This window comes from Carlito syrichta, unplaced genomic scaffold (genome assembly GCF_000164805.1).
Source record: "Carlito syrichta isolate Samal-C Ts95f unplaced genomic scaffold, Tarsius_syrichta-2.0.1 Scaffold308579, whole genome shotgun sequence".
Taxonomy (NCBI): Eukaryota; Metazoa; Chordata; class Mammalia; order Primates; family Tarsiidae; genus Carlito; species Carlito syrichta.
Genome location: NW_007252675.1, coordinates 195,170 through 211,162, shown reverse-complemented (window position 1 = coordinate 211,162; position 15,993 = coordinate 195,170). Strand labels below are relative to the sequence as shown.

General features: G+C 43.0%; 1 protein-coding gene across 1 annotated transcript in view; it reads left to right on the top strand.

Annotated features, from left to right (window-relative positions):
* The first annotated feature begins 736 nt into the window (after nt 1-736).
* Nucleotides 737-15,993, top strand: part of CTPS1 (CTP synthase 1) — a 31,955-nt gene continuing 16,698 nt past the window's right edge. The window contains exons 1-7 of the mRNA XM_008065493.2: nt 737-874; nt 1,871-2,049; nt 3,610-3,780; nt 6,134-6,234; nt 7,002-7,118; nt 11,699-11,782; nt 12,895-12,975. Coding sequence (XP_008063684.2) covers nt 837-874; nt 1,871-2,049; nt 3,610-3,780; nt 6,134-6,234; nt 7,002-7,118; nt 11,699-11,782; nt 12,895-12,975 — 771 coding nt within the window. The 5' untranslated portion in view covers nt 737-836. The remainder of the gene's footprint in view (nt 875-1,870; nt 2,050-3,609; nt 3,781-6,133; nt 6,235-7,001; nt 7,119-11,698; nt 11,783-12,894; nt 12,976-15,993) is intronic.

The following is a 15,993-nucleotide window of genomic DNA, read 5'->3' as shown; positions in this document are numbered from 1 at the left end:
TCTTCATCTTGTTTCTTCTGCTACTTCTGCAAATGACTTGATAGGAAGTTAAGAGGAGGCATAATGGGAAAGTCCTGACTAAAAGTTACATTTGATTTATGGACTCAGTTTTGCCACTAACTAGCCATATGACCAGATCCAAGTTACTTAACCCTCTTGGGCCTCAGTTTCCTAACTATAAAGTTGAATCCAAAGTCTATTTCAGCTCCAATAATCTGTGATTCTATATGGAGCAAAGGCCTTTCTCCATGACATGAATAATCTTTAGAGGGCCAAATTTTTCATGATTGTTGTTGTAATGTGTCTGTGTGAGTGTGCGTATTGGCAGAGGGATAGGTGGGATGAGATTCCTCCTCTCTATGTAGGAACAGTTAAAAAAAAACAAGTTGAAAAAACACCATGCTGGACTGTGTTTGGGCAAACTGGAATCAGGCCACCCTGACCTCATAGTCCCACAGACATTGCCAGGAAGCCCAAAAAGTCTGTCCAATGCTGCTGAGAAGGCATCTTTGGCAGAGCCAAAAGGATGCTAAGAGGAGCCATGCAGTGAGTCCGTGCCCAAATAAGGGGTGAGCACAGTGCTTGGCAAGGGAGCAGCATGTATTATTTGCAGAAATCAAGGAGCATGCTTTTGGCAGGGCGGCACGGAGGCTAGAAGAGCAGGGCAGTGTCTTCCGGCTGCTGACCGGGAAGACCTTCTGAACATTCTCATTTCCTTACGGAGCATGTTCATTACTGCCCTGGGGAGGGCTGGGTGGGGAATGCTTCCAGCAGAACTCCTCAGTTTTCTTGTTCCTTTCTTAGCTTATTTTTATTAAAATTTGGCTTCACATAGAATGTTTCTGGTTGAGGACAATGTCCTGACCATGCCAAAGTAAGCGTTTTCTGCTACTTGGCAGTTGTGTTTCTCATTTGGGTCACATTTGCGTTTGCTGACCAAATGATGTTTCTGGGTCTCTGAAGCTGGGGACAGGTGATACATCTTCCTGGCTCGCCTGTCACAGTCTCCTCGCCTCTTGTCTGTGCCGCCTCCGCCTGCATCTTCACTGTGCTGTTCTCACGGCCACCACTCGTATTCTCATTAAGTCTGTTTCTTCCATGTCTGACACCACTGTGCTGTTTGGATTTAACTTGCTCTCCTCTCTTGAGTCTTCTGCCCATTAAGTGCTTCAGGCAGGTTTATTATCTGATGTCCCTGTCCCTTGATACATAGCGGGCTCCCTTCATGGCATGCCTAGGGAAGATTACTGGCAAGGGGCAAGTTATTATTACATTATAGAAGGGAACTGGCTCTAATTTGAAGACTTTTTGGTTGAGCTGCAGCTACATCCAAATGTTGCAATTCTTTCCTTTTTAGTCAACTATAACCTGGTGGAACCGTGTTTTCTTGGCGATGTAGTGTCGCTCAGCCAGGGACATTATTTCTTTCATGGAGAATTGGAGTGCTTATCCAAGCTTGACATTTTTTCCCATGTAGGGAAAATAATGAGGCACCTGCCTGGTATCCCAGTGTCTAGCTGATGTCAGCCAACATTTGGAGCATAGCATTCTACCAACCAGCTTAGAGCTGGGATTTTTAAAATTAGGTTGACTGAGGGTTATTAATTGTCAAAGCTTTAAACAAAAGCTACGTTAGTGGAGTAGCAGTTGTTTTTCTACTCATATCTGACTAAAGCCATTCAGTGATCCAAGAAATGTTTGTTATGATCCTATTTAAACATCACAAGAGCCTTCCAAAGTCCTGCGACATACGAAGAAACAAGCTCTGAGAGAGTTCATAGCTAGTGATTGGCAGAGCCAGTATTGAAACCCAGAGGGGTTTGGTGTGTTGAGATATGTTTATTTTATCTGTAATTTTTCCTTCTCCCAGGTCAGAAAGTAAAATGAAGTACATTCTAGTTACTGGTGGTGTTATATCAGGAATTGGAAAAGGAATCATCGCCAGCAGTGTGGGCACAATACTGAAGTCATGTGGTTTACATGTAACGTCTATTAAAATTGACCCCTACATTAACATTGATGCAGGAACATTCTCTCCTTATGAGCATGGTAAGCAAAATGCATTCCCTGCCCCTTTCCTGCCTCCCTCCCTTCCTTCCATAATAATTGTGTTGCGTGTGGAAGAACATCTTAGCCCTTGGGAATTGTGTGTGCGTTTTGCTTAATTCCATTTCCTTTCTTCTAAAAAGGTCCTTAGTGTAGCAGAATGGTGCTTTTATCACCTGGGCAGGAAGAAGCAGAATTCTTAATAGGCATTATAGTGACTGTAATAAAAATGATCTTCGTGGTGGTTGAATGAAAGTTTGCCACTTCTCTGGAAAAACATATCCAGTAGCATAGTTTTATTCAAATATTTGAGAAAAGAGAATATGCTTATTCTTTGTGATCTCACTTTTTGGAAATAGGATAGGTGGTTAGAAGTTGTAAGGAAATAGACTTTTTAAACAGCATGAGAAAGATCTTTTTAACAGCAATCACCCTCCAAGAGGGGGTGACAGACTTCAGGAAACTGTGAGTCACCTTTGGTGGGAATTTCAGGCAGAAGCTAAAGGACCAACGTAGTAGGGATTCAAGCAACAGATGGATGCTGGACATGGCAGATTGGAAGCTTGGAATTCTGTTTCACTAACAGTTTGGATAATATAAATGAGGATTTTTGGAGTGAGTGAAAAGTTGAAACTGAAGGCAGCTTAGGAGAATAGCATCTTCCTTCTTTGTTGTAGCTGAGCACCTGTCAACTGTGTGACTTGTGACCGAGGCTGAGTTACTGCAAAGATTAAAGCTTAAATGGGAGAGATACACTGTTAAAACACAGATCTTCAGTTTTTCAGTTCTGTATTCACACTCCTCTCTAATGTTGAGGTAAAAATCTGGGAGGTTAAGTGTCATTAGTACCAAAGTCCTCATGTAACCAACAGTTTCAGGAAAAGACCCATATGCTGGAGTCATATTTAATCCAAAAGTATTGAGCAGAAACTGAGTTGTCTCTCTGAGGGAGAAATAAGACAGTTTTTCCTTTTCCTACTATTGAGCTGGTCTCCTATTGTGATAGTAGGAATGAATCGTTCTGGGCAACTTTTCTAGAACAAAGTTTGAAGGAACGAATGTGAAACAGGAGTGGGGGAAACTTGTGCAGCTTCATAACTTTGTTTAGAATAAAGTGTAGCTCAGAAGCTGGTTTTTATAATCAGCACAAACAATATGCAGATATCTTAGGAGTCTTGAATCACATTCTACTTTTATCATCCTTCATTATGCTCAATCAGGAGACTTTTCTGAAAGTTCTTTTTCTCTAGGCAGCAGATGCCATACTGTTGTCAAGTCCTGTGTATCCACAGCCTTCTGGGCTGTCATTTGCTTCCATCTCATGCTATTATAACCCTTCTTGATTTAGAGTGAGTTTGTTGACAGGCTAGAAGTATGAAGTTATCTTTTGGAGATTGGTCGGTGATTTTTCTTTTTTGTGTCATATTTAGTTTTCTAGAACTACACTTTCTGCTTCATATCAAGTTAATGTAGACTTTTCTTCGTGTTTATATTTTAGGATTCAAGTTGTGCCATGGTATAGGTATTCTTTACTTGCCTAAATGTTTTCCCTGTTCATTGCAGGTGAAGTTTTTGTGCTGGATGATGGTGGGGAAGTAGACCTTGACCTAGGTAACTATGAGAGATTCCTTGACATCCGCCTCACCAAGGACAATAATCTGACCACTGGAAAGATATATCAGTATGTCATTAACAAGGAACGTAAAGGAGATTACTTGGGGAAAACTGTCCAAGGTAACACTGGATCCACCTCTGTGGTTTAAAAATCTTAGCCAGTTTCTTTCGAGTACAGAAATGTACATTTAATGCAATTTTAGCGTGTAGTTCTCAAAGTATTGTTACTGAAATATGCCTTCGGTTGAAAATTCAGAATTGTATGGCTGTTTACTGAAAAAATAATTGGAAGAAGCCACTGCAGCTCTGTGGATGGCATGGAAGCTTGTCAGTCCAGCCAAGGTGGCATGCCTTAAGTCCAGAGAGCTGCTGTTTTTACACAGTGATGAGTGTGGAGTGGTGAAGGCAATTAGATGTGGGCATTAAGCCAGATGGTGTGTATGTGTGTGTCTCAGACTCACTATGTATAGACAGCGATAAGGAAATGAACATTCGTTGTGTACATTGGTTTTCGGGCCGTTCATCGGTGCCATATGGGCCGGGGGAGTCTGAGAAGTAGGTTTCTGGGTCCTCCCAAGCTTTCACCAGCACAGCTTCTCTTAGATCTATTTGCTGTTTTGTGGTTTTACACAAGCATTCATTTGAGAAAACTGTTTGCTACTTTAAAAAGGTGGGGGTGGAAAACCACTGGTCTAGTATAGTGGCAGCAGCCCAAGGTTTGGGGGTTGCTGAAAAGTGGCTTTCATCTGAGTTATGAGAGCAGATCTCTTTTTGGCTTTAGACTTTACTGAACTGAAAACTGAGGTCACACAGACAGCTGGCTCTGGTCTGGGGCTGCCCTGGCAGATTCTGGGCTAATTGGGTCATGATTGGATCTCAGCTCTGCCACTCACCAGCTTTATGAATGTGGTTGGGTGACAGCTTCTTTGAGCCACAGTTTCTTTTTCTGTAAAAATGGAGATAATAACACCTATCTCCCTGGGTTGTCAGGATGAAAGGAATTAAGCCAGTAAAGTGCTTCCTCAAGTTCCTGACACCCAAAAAGGATCCGTTAGGAATTAAGTCGATTTTGTTCATATGTTCTGTTCTAGGCCTCTACTGCTATTCATTCATTTATTCATCATTTATTTAATGTGTGTCGAATGCTGCCTCATTGGTGCTGGTGATGCTTGTGATGAGCAATGCCAGCAAGGCTATTGTCCACATGGAGGCCACACACAGGTGTGTGGGCGAGGCACACCGCAAGCAAAACAAGATGTCTGATGGGAGCTGTGAAGGAAACACAGAGTGAGGGCAGGAAGAGTGACTCGGGAGGCCGCTCTAGCAGGCGGTCAGGGAGCTCCTAGGAGAGGCTGTTGGAGCTGAGAGGCCAGGCCTGGAGAGAGTGGAAGTAGGAGGGCACAGCAAGTGCAGAGGCCCGAGGCCTCAAGAGGCTTGGTTGCTCAGCATGACTGAGCCACAGTGACCAAGGGGATGGTCAGAGAGGCCAGTGAGCCACAGCCAGGCTCTGCCTGGCCTTCTGGACCATAGCAAGGGATTTAGATTCTATTCAGAGCAATGGAAAGCCACTGAAAAGTCTGAAAATGAGAATGATGAATTCTGATTTGCATTTTAAAAGATCGTTTTGGCTGCTGTGTGTAGAAGAGATCAAGAATATCCTGTGCATGTAGCACTGCTGTCCCTGGAGTAAGACAGGAGTACTCACTCTTGGGTACTTGCAGTCTGTGCCCAACAGCCACAATTTAGAAACATGTTTAGTAGAAGCTGATGTTTTTGGAGCGCTGACATGGTAGGCACTCTGCTGAGTGTCTTCCAGGTGCTGTCTCATGAAATTTCCACAACTTTGTGAAGCAGAAGCTATTAGCGCTACATAACTGATGGGGAAAATGAACTGAAGAATAGTTAAGTGATTTTTCCAAAGATCCACAGTTCAGGGTGCTGGAGCTGAGGTTTGAGCCTAGACATCCTGGCCACAGATGCTGTGCTCTGGGCCATTCTGCTGTCTTGCCCTGTCTCAGTGGATTGTCTACGCTTTGGTAAACTGAAAACACATGGAGCAGGGTCCTGGCAGCTTGTTGTGACTGGAAAGGCACTCAGGTGTGATGTACCCACCATCAGGCTTGGCTGCGAGCAGCGGGGGTGGCCGGCGGGGTCTGTTGTGTGTTGGTGTGTGGCCAGAAGGGCAGCTCTGTCTAGGGGCATGTGCTCTGAGGTGGTTCAGGACACCATTCTCAGCCCTGCTCTCTTGCAGCACTTCCAGCAACAACCTGGAGATCTGAGAAAGAGGCCACAGAGAGTGTGAGCCCAAAGATTTGTTGAAGCCACTTAAGGGGGCCCTCAAGAATATTTTCATAACCCCATTGCTACTCTCTCCAGGCAAAGAGTGCCACAGTTTGTCTTAACAGTAAGTGTGTTTGCTTCACTCAGTGGTGATGGACATGTTGAAGTTACACATTTCTCTTCTTTTCCCCAGTAGTCCCTCACATCACTGATGCAGTCCAGGAGTGGGTAATGAGACAGGCGTTAATACCTGTAGATGAAGATGGCCTGGAACCTCAAGTGTGTGTTATCGAGGTTTGTATGATTCCCGCACATGTGAGCCGATGTGCTTATTCATCTTCCTAGCCTCCATCAACAACAGTGAGGCAGTTCCCAGTGATGCCCTTGCCCTCCTGCCTGGGCACGGTCAGTTGCAGTGTGGCGGTGAAGGTGTAGCAGTGGTCATGGCATGGCTATGTCGGGGAAAGCAATGCTTTGTCCCAGTGATGCTCCTTTGCTAGCATTTATGGATTCACTTACTGCTGACTGTACATGTGAGTGGAGGACACTCTCTCTCGAGAAAGTCAGCAGAGCTTTTGCTTTCCTCTGGCAGGAGCATTCATCTCCAAATGAGCTTCATGTGGTTTTGGTTTCTGTCCTCTTACTTGCTGGTCCTAGCTGTTGGATCTCTCTATTACTTGGCTAACAGAACACTTACAAGCAGTTTATAACTCTTGCTTTTTAATACAAAAGTTATTTATGATTAGTTAAGGAGATAAGTTTTAGGGTTTTTTTGCTTTGTGACTCTCATATAAATAAAATTCCTGGTACCTCTCGCCTGACCTTTTTCCTGAAATGATGTGGAAAGATCCATAATAACCTTAAGCCTATCCAGAACAATAAGCCTATCCAGAAAAGTAACCTTTTAGCACAAAGAAATGTCTACTTACTGTTAACTTACATTATACAGGGCTGGGAATCCACGTTAACACGGTTACTGATCACTAAATCAAGATGACAGACAGCTGTTAGGAAACCGCCAGGGTTAGTGCTTAATCTCTAAGATGACTTTGTTCTTCCAGCTCGGTGGAACAGTGGGAGATATAGAAAGCATGCCCTTTATTGAGGCTTTCCGTCAGTTCCAATTCAAGGTCAAAAGAGAGAACTTTTGTAATATTCACGTCAGTCTCGTTCCTCAGGTAAGACACTTGAAGTTTTGTTTTGGGGGAGATGGAGAGGAAGGAGAAAATGTGCCCCCCCCCCATTCATTATTTAGTAGTTTTCCTAGACCTAGAGGTCTAGGCTGCAGGGAATAAAGAACTTTGTGTGGCTGGGCATGGTGGTTCACGCCTGAAATCTCAGTACTTTGGGAGGCTGAGGTGGGAGGATTACTTGACCCAGGAGTTTGAGACTAGCCTAGGCAACATAGCAAGACCTTGTCTCTACAAAAAAATTTAAAAATTAGCCAGGTGTGGCACGTGCCTGTAGTCCCAGCTACTTACGGGGCTGAAGTGGAAGGATCTCTTGAGCCTAGAGGTTTTGAGGCTGTGGTGAGCTGTGATTGTGCCACTGTACTTCAGCCTGGGTGACAGAGTGAGACCCCGAATCAAAAAAAAATAAAAAAAAAAAGAACTTCTTTGTGAATTTAAATTATAATCATACTTTTTGGAAAGGTCATCTGGAAAACAGTAAAAGAAAATTAATCAGGGCAGTTGCAGTTGAAGATGGTGGACTGACCATGTGCCTTTGTCTTTACTACATGGTGAAGCTAGAGAAAAGGAGTTGTTTTTAAAGACAGAAGAATCACAGAACCTGGAAAGCAGATGGACATTGAGAAGCTGGCCAAGCTCACCTGGCAGCACTGGATGCTACCCCTATAGTAGGGGAGTCTCCAGGGCAGTGTCTTTCTCCTGGGTTAGTCATACCTCAGAGACTAAGTAGCTGGAACTACTGGCGTGCACTACCACACCTGGCTAATTTTTGACTTTTGTAGAGATGAGGTCTTGCCAAGTTGCCCAGGCGGGTCTTGAACCCGCGGGCTCAGGCAGTCCACTCAACTCAGCCTCCCAAAGTGCTGGGATTACAGGCTAAACCACCGAGCCCGGCTCAGATTTTCACTTTTAAATGTGAGCTAACAGTCATGCATTCGGAGAAAGTATCCAATGTGTAAGAGACCAAATAACAAATAAAGAAACTTAGAGGCGCCTACTTATTCAGGCATCAAGGACAGTCTGACTATGTTCAGTGGGAGAAAGATTTTGCACAGAAAATAAGAATAGACTCAGTTGAAACCTAAAAATCAATGTGGGATATAATTTTGACCTTACAATATACTGCAAAGAAGTTAAAATAAAAATAGTGGCTAGATGCAAAGAAATTAAAATCAGAACTGTAGCCAGGTATGTTAATTTTGTATTAAAACTCTACCAATTTTCAACAAGGTAGATCCGAACAAATTCTTTTTTTTTTTTTTGAGTTGGAGTCTCACTCTGTTTCCCAGGCTGGAGTGCAGTGGCACACTCACCACCAGAGTAGACCTGCTGGGCTCCGGTGATCCTTCCATCTCAATCTTCCAAGTAACCAGAACTACAGGCATGCGCTACCACGCCCAGCTAATTTTTTTATTTATTGTAGTGACGAGGTCTTGCCAAGTTGCCCGGGCTGGTCTCGAACCCGTGGGCTCAGGCAATCCACTTGCCTCAGCCTCCCAAAGTGCTAGGATTACAAGCTGAGCCACCGAGCTTGGCCATTTTCCTTTTTTTTGAGTTGGAATCCCACTCTGTCGCCCAGGCTGGAATGCAGTAGCATGCTCACAGCCATCCCAATGTTGACCTGTTGGGCTCTGGTGATCCTTCCTCCTCAGTCTTCTGAGTAGCTGGAACTATAGGTGTGCGCCTGGCTAATTTTTAATTTTATTGTAGAGACATGGTCTTGCCAAGTTGCCTGGGCTGGTCTGAAACCCGTGAGCTCAGGCAAAGTGCCTGGGATTATAGGCTGGGTCACCGAGCCCGGCCCAAATTCTTTTTTTATTTTTACTTTTTTGAGTTGGTAGCCTTACTCTGTTGCCCAGGTTGGAGTGCCTTCCAAGTAGCTGGCACTACAGGCAAGTGCTGCCATGCCTGGGCTAATTTTTGTTGTAGAGATGAGGTCTCACCAAGTTACCAGGGCTGGTCTTGAACCCAAGGGCTCAGGCAGTCCACTCACCTCGGTCTCCCAAAGTGCTGGGATTATAGGCTGAGCCACCAAGCCTGGCCCAAATTCATTTTTTAAACAGTTAATCAGAAAATATATTGGAGGGCAGATTGGTGGTATCTAACAAAGTTCAGATTGTACATGTTTGACCCAGCTTTTCTACTTCTAAGATCTCTCCTACAGCAAAACTTATACAAGTATTGAAATATGTATGTACAAAAGCATTCTTTTGCAAAAGTAATTGTAGGAGCAAAAATGAAAACAATCCATCCAGCAAGCCATAATTCTGTACTTGGCGGTTGGTTTAAAAAAATTGTGCTACATTTATTCAAGGACATTTACGATGTAGGTTTAAAAGAAAGAGATGGATTTGCACGATGTAGGAAGTTGTCCGAAATACATTATGTGGAAACATATGATGCATAATAATATGTATGCTACTTTTGTAAAAATAAAAAGATACGTAAAGATATGTACTTGTCTATGCACAGGAAAACTAGGAAAGATACATGCTAATTGTTAATATGAGAGGTCATCTCTGTGGAAGAATATTGATGAGCTATGAAGCTAAGTAGGGTAGACATTATTTTGTCATCTTATGTACTCTTGGATGTCTGCAATGAGAATGTGTGTTTTAAATAAAAGCAAAATATGTTAATAAAAGAAACTAGAGGGAACTGAGGCTCTACAGGCAGCAGAAAACTTAAAAAACCTGTCATTAATAGCCTTGGAGAGTTAAAAGGAAGTAAACTGCATCCATTAGACAACTGGATGCCATAAGAAAGGAATGTTCAGAACAGAAAAGAAGCCCTGGAAATTAAAAATTGGATAGAAAAAATGGAAAAGATAAGAGAAAGAAAGTTGAGGAAATACTCCACGAAGTAGAGCAAAAAGACCAAGAGAGAAAATAGTAGAGAAAAAGTAATCAGAGGACTGGCCCAGGAGTTCTAACATTCAAATAATAGAATTTCCAGAAAATAACAGAGAAATGGAGAGGGAATATGATCTGAACCTCAGGGGTGAGCAAGTATGGCCTATGGGACAAAACATCCTGCCACGTGTTTTTGAAAATAAATTTTTAGCCGGGCTCGGTGACTCAGCCTATAATCTTGCGCCTTGGGAGGCTGAGGTGAGTGAATCGCCTGAGCTCACGGGTTCGAGACCCGCCCGGGCAACTTGGCGAGACCTCATCTCTACAATAAATCAAAAATTAGCTGGGCATGGTAGTGCGCGCCTGTAGTTCCAGCTACTTGGAAGGCTGAGGCGGAAGGATCGCTGGAGCCCAGCAGGTCGAGGCTGCAGTGGCGGGGAGTGGCAACTGCACTCTAGTCTGGGCGACAGAGTGAGACTCCAACTCGAAAAAAAAAGAAATTTTTATGGAAATACAGCTCCCTTCATTTGTTTATATGTCATTTGTGGCTGCTTTTGTTAATACAGTAGAATTAAGTAGTTGTGACAGAGACTGTATGACTTACAAAACCTAAACTATTATCTGGTTCTTTATGGAAAAAGTTTTCTGAACCCTGCTCTAAACAATTCAAGTAAATATCTGGATATGAGTTTCTAGGTTGAAAGGGACCGCTCGATGCCCACCCAGCATTGGATAAAAGATAACCTGCACCAAGGCGCATCATTGTAAAGGTTCAGAATCACGAGGCAGAAATTCTAAAAGGCTATAAAGAGAAAAATCAAGAATCAGTATGGCACTGGATTTCTCAGCAGCAATGCTAGAAGCCAAAAGATAGTGAAACTATTTCTTTTTTTAATTTTTATTTTTTGAATCAGAGTTTCAGAAACTGTCACTCAGGCTGAAGTGCAGTGGCATGCTCACGGCCACTGCAGCCTCGACCTGCTGAGCTCAGGTGATCCTTCTTCTTCAGCCTTCCAAGTAGCAGGAACTACAGGTGTGTACCACCGTACCTGGCTAATTTTATGATGAGATGAGGTCTTGCCAAGTTGCCCAGACTGGTCTTGAACCCCTGAGCTCAGACAGTCCTCTCATCTCTGCCTCCCAAAGTACTGGGATTATAGGCATGAGCCACTACACAGCTGTGAATTTCATTAAAAATTTTAAAGGAAAATGATTTCCAACCTAGAATTCTATACCTAGCATATCTATCTGTTAATTATAGAAAAGTATGGCATGTGGTTTGTGGAGTATTTAAATATTCAAAAGTATGTAAACCCTGAAAAGGGTTGCAGGTGCAGGAAGAGTGTCTGGTAGGTACATGAGAGAGGGGTGGGATCCTCACTTAACAGGGAAATCAATAGAAAATGCCTCAGATTAAATGTCAAGAGGTAGCAATAAAGCATATGAGAAGGATCTGCTTAAAAAGTAGAAGATCAGTTGTTTCGGGATTAGAACGCGGGAGAGGGTGGATGAGGGCTAGGTACTGCTATTCTTCAGGATAAACCCTGTAGAACTATTTGACTCTAAAATGTATATGTGTATAACTTTGACAAAAATGAAAGCTAAATTATACAGTTGACCAAATTATCTATTTTCTTATTAGAAGGAGTTCAGGAAAAAGTCATACTTGGAAATCCTTAGAGAAACTAACCTTCTTTTTTTTCTTTTGTTAAATAGCCAAGTTCAACAGGGGAACAGAAGACTAAACCCACCCAGAATAGTGTTCGGGAACTTAGAGGGCTTGGGCTTTCCCCAGATTTGGTAAGATTTCCTGATTACTTGGTTTCAGTGTGATCTTTTTTTTTTTTTTTGAGTTGGAGTCATACTCTGTCACCCAGACTGGAGTGCAGTGGCCGCTCCCGGCCACCACAGCCTCAACCTGCTGGACTCCTGTGATCCTTCTGCCTCAGCCTTCCAAGTAGCTGGAACTACAGGCGTACGCTACCATGCCCAGCTAATTTTTGATTTATTGTAAGAGATGAGGTCTCGCCAAGTTGCCCAGGTGGGTCTCGAACCCGTGGGCTCCGGCAGTCCACTCACCTCAGCCTCCCAAAGTGCTGGGATTACAGGCTGAACCACCGAGCCTGGCCAGTGTGATCTTTTACGTATGAATTAAAATTAATCCTCCAATGACAGACAGGACCTTTTGTCTTCTTGGCATGCTTTTGGTGTTAACTAATGGCAGAGTAAATAGGTTTAGCACTTTGAACTGGGGCTGTAGTTTGCAAGATATTATTAAATGGCTCTAGTGAGGTCTTGTAAACCTCATTTCCCTCTCTGAGTCCTTCATTTATTCTCCTTTTCCCTCCTTCCTGACAAATTTAATTAAGAATTAAAACCCCAGTTAGCTCCCGTAGTTCATTAATCTGTGTTCATTTGTATTACCTACCATTCTCTTATGTTTCTCAAATTTGGGATTTAGGAATTTCAGTTTTGAAAACAGGTAGTAAAACTTTCATGGATTATGTGCATGGTGCTGAGGGTTGTTTTCATTCATCTTAACAATGTGATGTCTTTTAATTTCTTTTTTTCTTTTTGAGTTGGAGTCTCACTCTGTCGCCCAGACTGGAGTGCAGTGGCCGCTCCCGGCCACCGCAGCCTTGCCTGCTGGGCTCCGGCGATCCTTCCACCTCAGCCTTCCGAGTAGCCGGAATTACAGGCATGTGCTATCACGCCCAGCTGATTTTTTGATTTATTGTAGAGATGAGGGCTTGCTGCCCAGGTGGGTCTCGAACCAGCAGGCTCAGGCAGGCTCAGGCAGTCCACTCACTTCAGCCTCCCAAAGGCGTGGAGTCTTTTAATTTCAATCAGGAAAACCCCGGTGTTGTAATCCCTTCCTTCTGTCTAAACCATCTTGTCTTCTTCACTGCTAGGTTGTGTGTAGGTGCTCAAATCCTCTTGACACATCAGTGAAAGAGAAAATATCCATGTTCTGCCATGTTGAACCTGAACAAGTAAGTAGAAATTCCATCTATGTATAAATCATGTTTTGCTTCTCACTATCCTAAAGCCTCTTGATCCGTTTCGTGAGGCTTGTTGCTGTTTTGTCATTAGAGATAGTAGACTGTTCCCTGGAAGTACTGGTAGCCATGCTTTGTGGTTCACCATTACTCCCCTCTTTGTTGCCTGGACACAACTGCATCCTTACTGCATCTTCTCTGACTCTTCCTTCTACTTGGTGCTTAATCCTGGCTGAATGTCTTTTGCTTCCCCTAATATACCATACTTTTGTTGTGCCTTTGCACTGGCTAATAACTGGCAGGAACCCATGTCCCCCCTCTCCCTGTTGGCCTGACAGTCTCCTGTTCATTTTCATCCTTCAGGGTCTAGCGAGGACATAGTGTTGTCTGAGAAGCTTTAACTGCCAACCCTCCTGGTCCTCAACCTTCAGGGTCAGTCGCATCCTTCTCTGGGCTTCCTGTGTGTCTCACATGTGCTGACGACGGGCCTATCCTCCGTCCCTTGTGTGTGCATGTGCGTGTGCATGTGTGTCCATGTACGTCTTTCTTCACAGACTGAGAACTTCATTCAGCTTTGTTCTGGTGCCTGGTGTCTAGGGTGTTGTAAACTCTTACACATACATTTCAGTCTTTTTGTTATTGTGCCTAGGTACAGGAAATACAAAATTTAGGACCCTGTTATATATCTTACTAAGTGTGATGCTTGGTATGAAACTTCTAGTGGTGATAAGTTGAGGCTGTGGCTTTGACCAGGTTTGGCTGAAGGGGAGGGTAGAGGGAAGCTGGGGTTGAGGAATGTGAAGATAAGGTTATGGAGAGTTATGCTACTAGATTATTTGAGGATCAGGAGACTAAGCAGAAGAACCTGCTAAGAGCATTCCATTTACAAAGATTAAGAGGAGTATGAGGATGAATAAAAACAGGTAAAGTCATTGGCCTGGCGCTGCTGTGGGCACAGTAAGAAGCAAGCCTTTGGCAACTGGCCGCCATGATGGCTTGAGCTTCAGGTGCGAGGATCATCTGGGGTCTGGGGTCAGGGCTCCTGGGTGTGAGCTCTGGCAAAGGGATTCTGTGTCATACTGAATGCATGGAACACAGAGTAATTGCAGTGTTCTCAACAACCCTTGTCATGCACATTGGTTATTTTAGGTATTTCAGCCCTAGCAAGTGAAGGAAATTCACTTCTGTAGCAGAATAGGTTGTCGTTAAAATTATTCACTATATAGCTGGGCTCGGTGGCTCAGCCTGTAATCCCGTGCTTTGGGAGGCTGAGGTGAATGGATTGCCTGAGCCCATGGATTCGAGACCCGCCTGGGCAACTTGGCGAGACCTCATCTCTACAATAAATCAAAAATTAGCTGGGCGTGGTAGAGCATGCCTGTAATTCCAGCTACTTGGAAGGCTGAGGCGGAAGGATCGCCAGAGCTCAGCAGGTTGAGGCTGCGGTGGCCGGGAGTGGCCACTGTACTCCAGTCTGGGCGACAGTGTGACTCCAACTCCAAAAAAAAAAAAATTATTCACTATTAAAAATGTAACAGGTAGCCGGGCTTGGTGGCTCAGCCTGTAATCCCGCGTCCTTGGGAGGCTGAGGTGAGTGGATTGCCTGAGCCCACAGGTTCAAGACCCGCCTGGGCAACTTGACCAGACCTCATCTCTACAATAAATCAAACAATTAGCCGGGCATGGTAGCACTCGCCTGTAGTTCCAGTTACTTGGAAGGCTGAGATGGAAGGATCGCCAGAGCCCAGCGGGTCGAGGCTGTGGCCACTGCACTCCAGTCTAGGCAACAGAGTGAGACTCCAACTCAAAAAAAAAAAAAAAAAAAGTAACAGGTATTTCCATATTTAAATCTGAGTTTCAAATCTTTTACCAATTTTTATAATCAGATTATCTTCTTATTGAGTTGTAAAGGTTCTTTGTACAGTCTGAATACAAGTCTTTTATCAGGTATATGATTTGAACATATTTTCTCCCAGTTTGTGGCTTGTCTTTTCATTTTCTTAATATTGTCTTTTGGAGGACAGAAGCTTTTACATTTTGATGAAGTTCAATTTATTTTGTTTTTATTTTATGGATTGTGCTTTGACTGTCATATCTAAGAACTCTTTGCTTAATCGAGGTCAGATTTTCTTCTACATTTTATCCTAAAAGTTTTATCATTTTTAGGTCTTACATGGTCCATTTTGAGTTAATTTTTGTGCATAGTGTGAGGTAAGGGTTGGAACTCATCATTTTGCATGTGGATATCTAGTTGTCTCAGCCCCATTTGTTGTAAAGACTATCCTTTGCTAATATTCTATAATTTTCTTTATGAGATGTTTTTTAGATTTATTAATCTTTGTGAAGTTATTGTTTAGATTTATTTATAGCTATTTACAATTTTTGTTACTACAGTAAATGGCATATTTTTAAAAATTATATTTTTGATTACGTGTGACCTACATATAGGAAACCCTGCTGACTTCTGCCCACTGATCTACATACAGCCTAGCAACCTTACTGAAACTGTTCTGATTATTTGTCTATAAATTCTCTTGGTTTTTATAGATAAGCAGTGATAATATATGCATTATCCAGTGACATTTTCTTATTTCCTTTCGTTTTCTGATCTAATTGTAATGGCTAGTATCTCTGGTACATCATTGAACAGAAGTAGTGATATTGGCCATTCTTGCCTTGTTTTGGGCTTTAAATATTAAACAGTATTAAATGGTAAACTATATGTTTTCTATAGTTTTTTTTATATTTTCAAATTTTTCCTGATCTTAACTTACCAAGAATTTTTATTATGAATTGATTTTGAATTTTTAATCAAGTCTGCCTCCTACTGACTGAGGTGATTTTTTAAAAAAAATCTGTGTACGTGGTGAATTCCAAGGTTAAATTTCCTAATGCAGTGGTTCCCAAACTTGGCTGCACTTTGGAATCACTCAGAGAGCATTAAAAAATACTAATGCCAGCCGGGCTCGGTGGCTCAGCCTGTAATCCCACGCCTTTGGGAGGCTGAGGTGA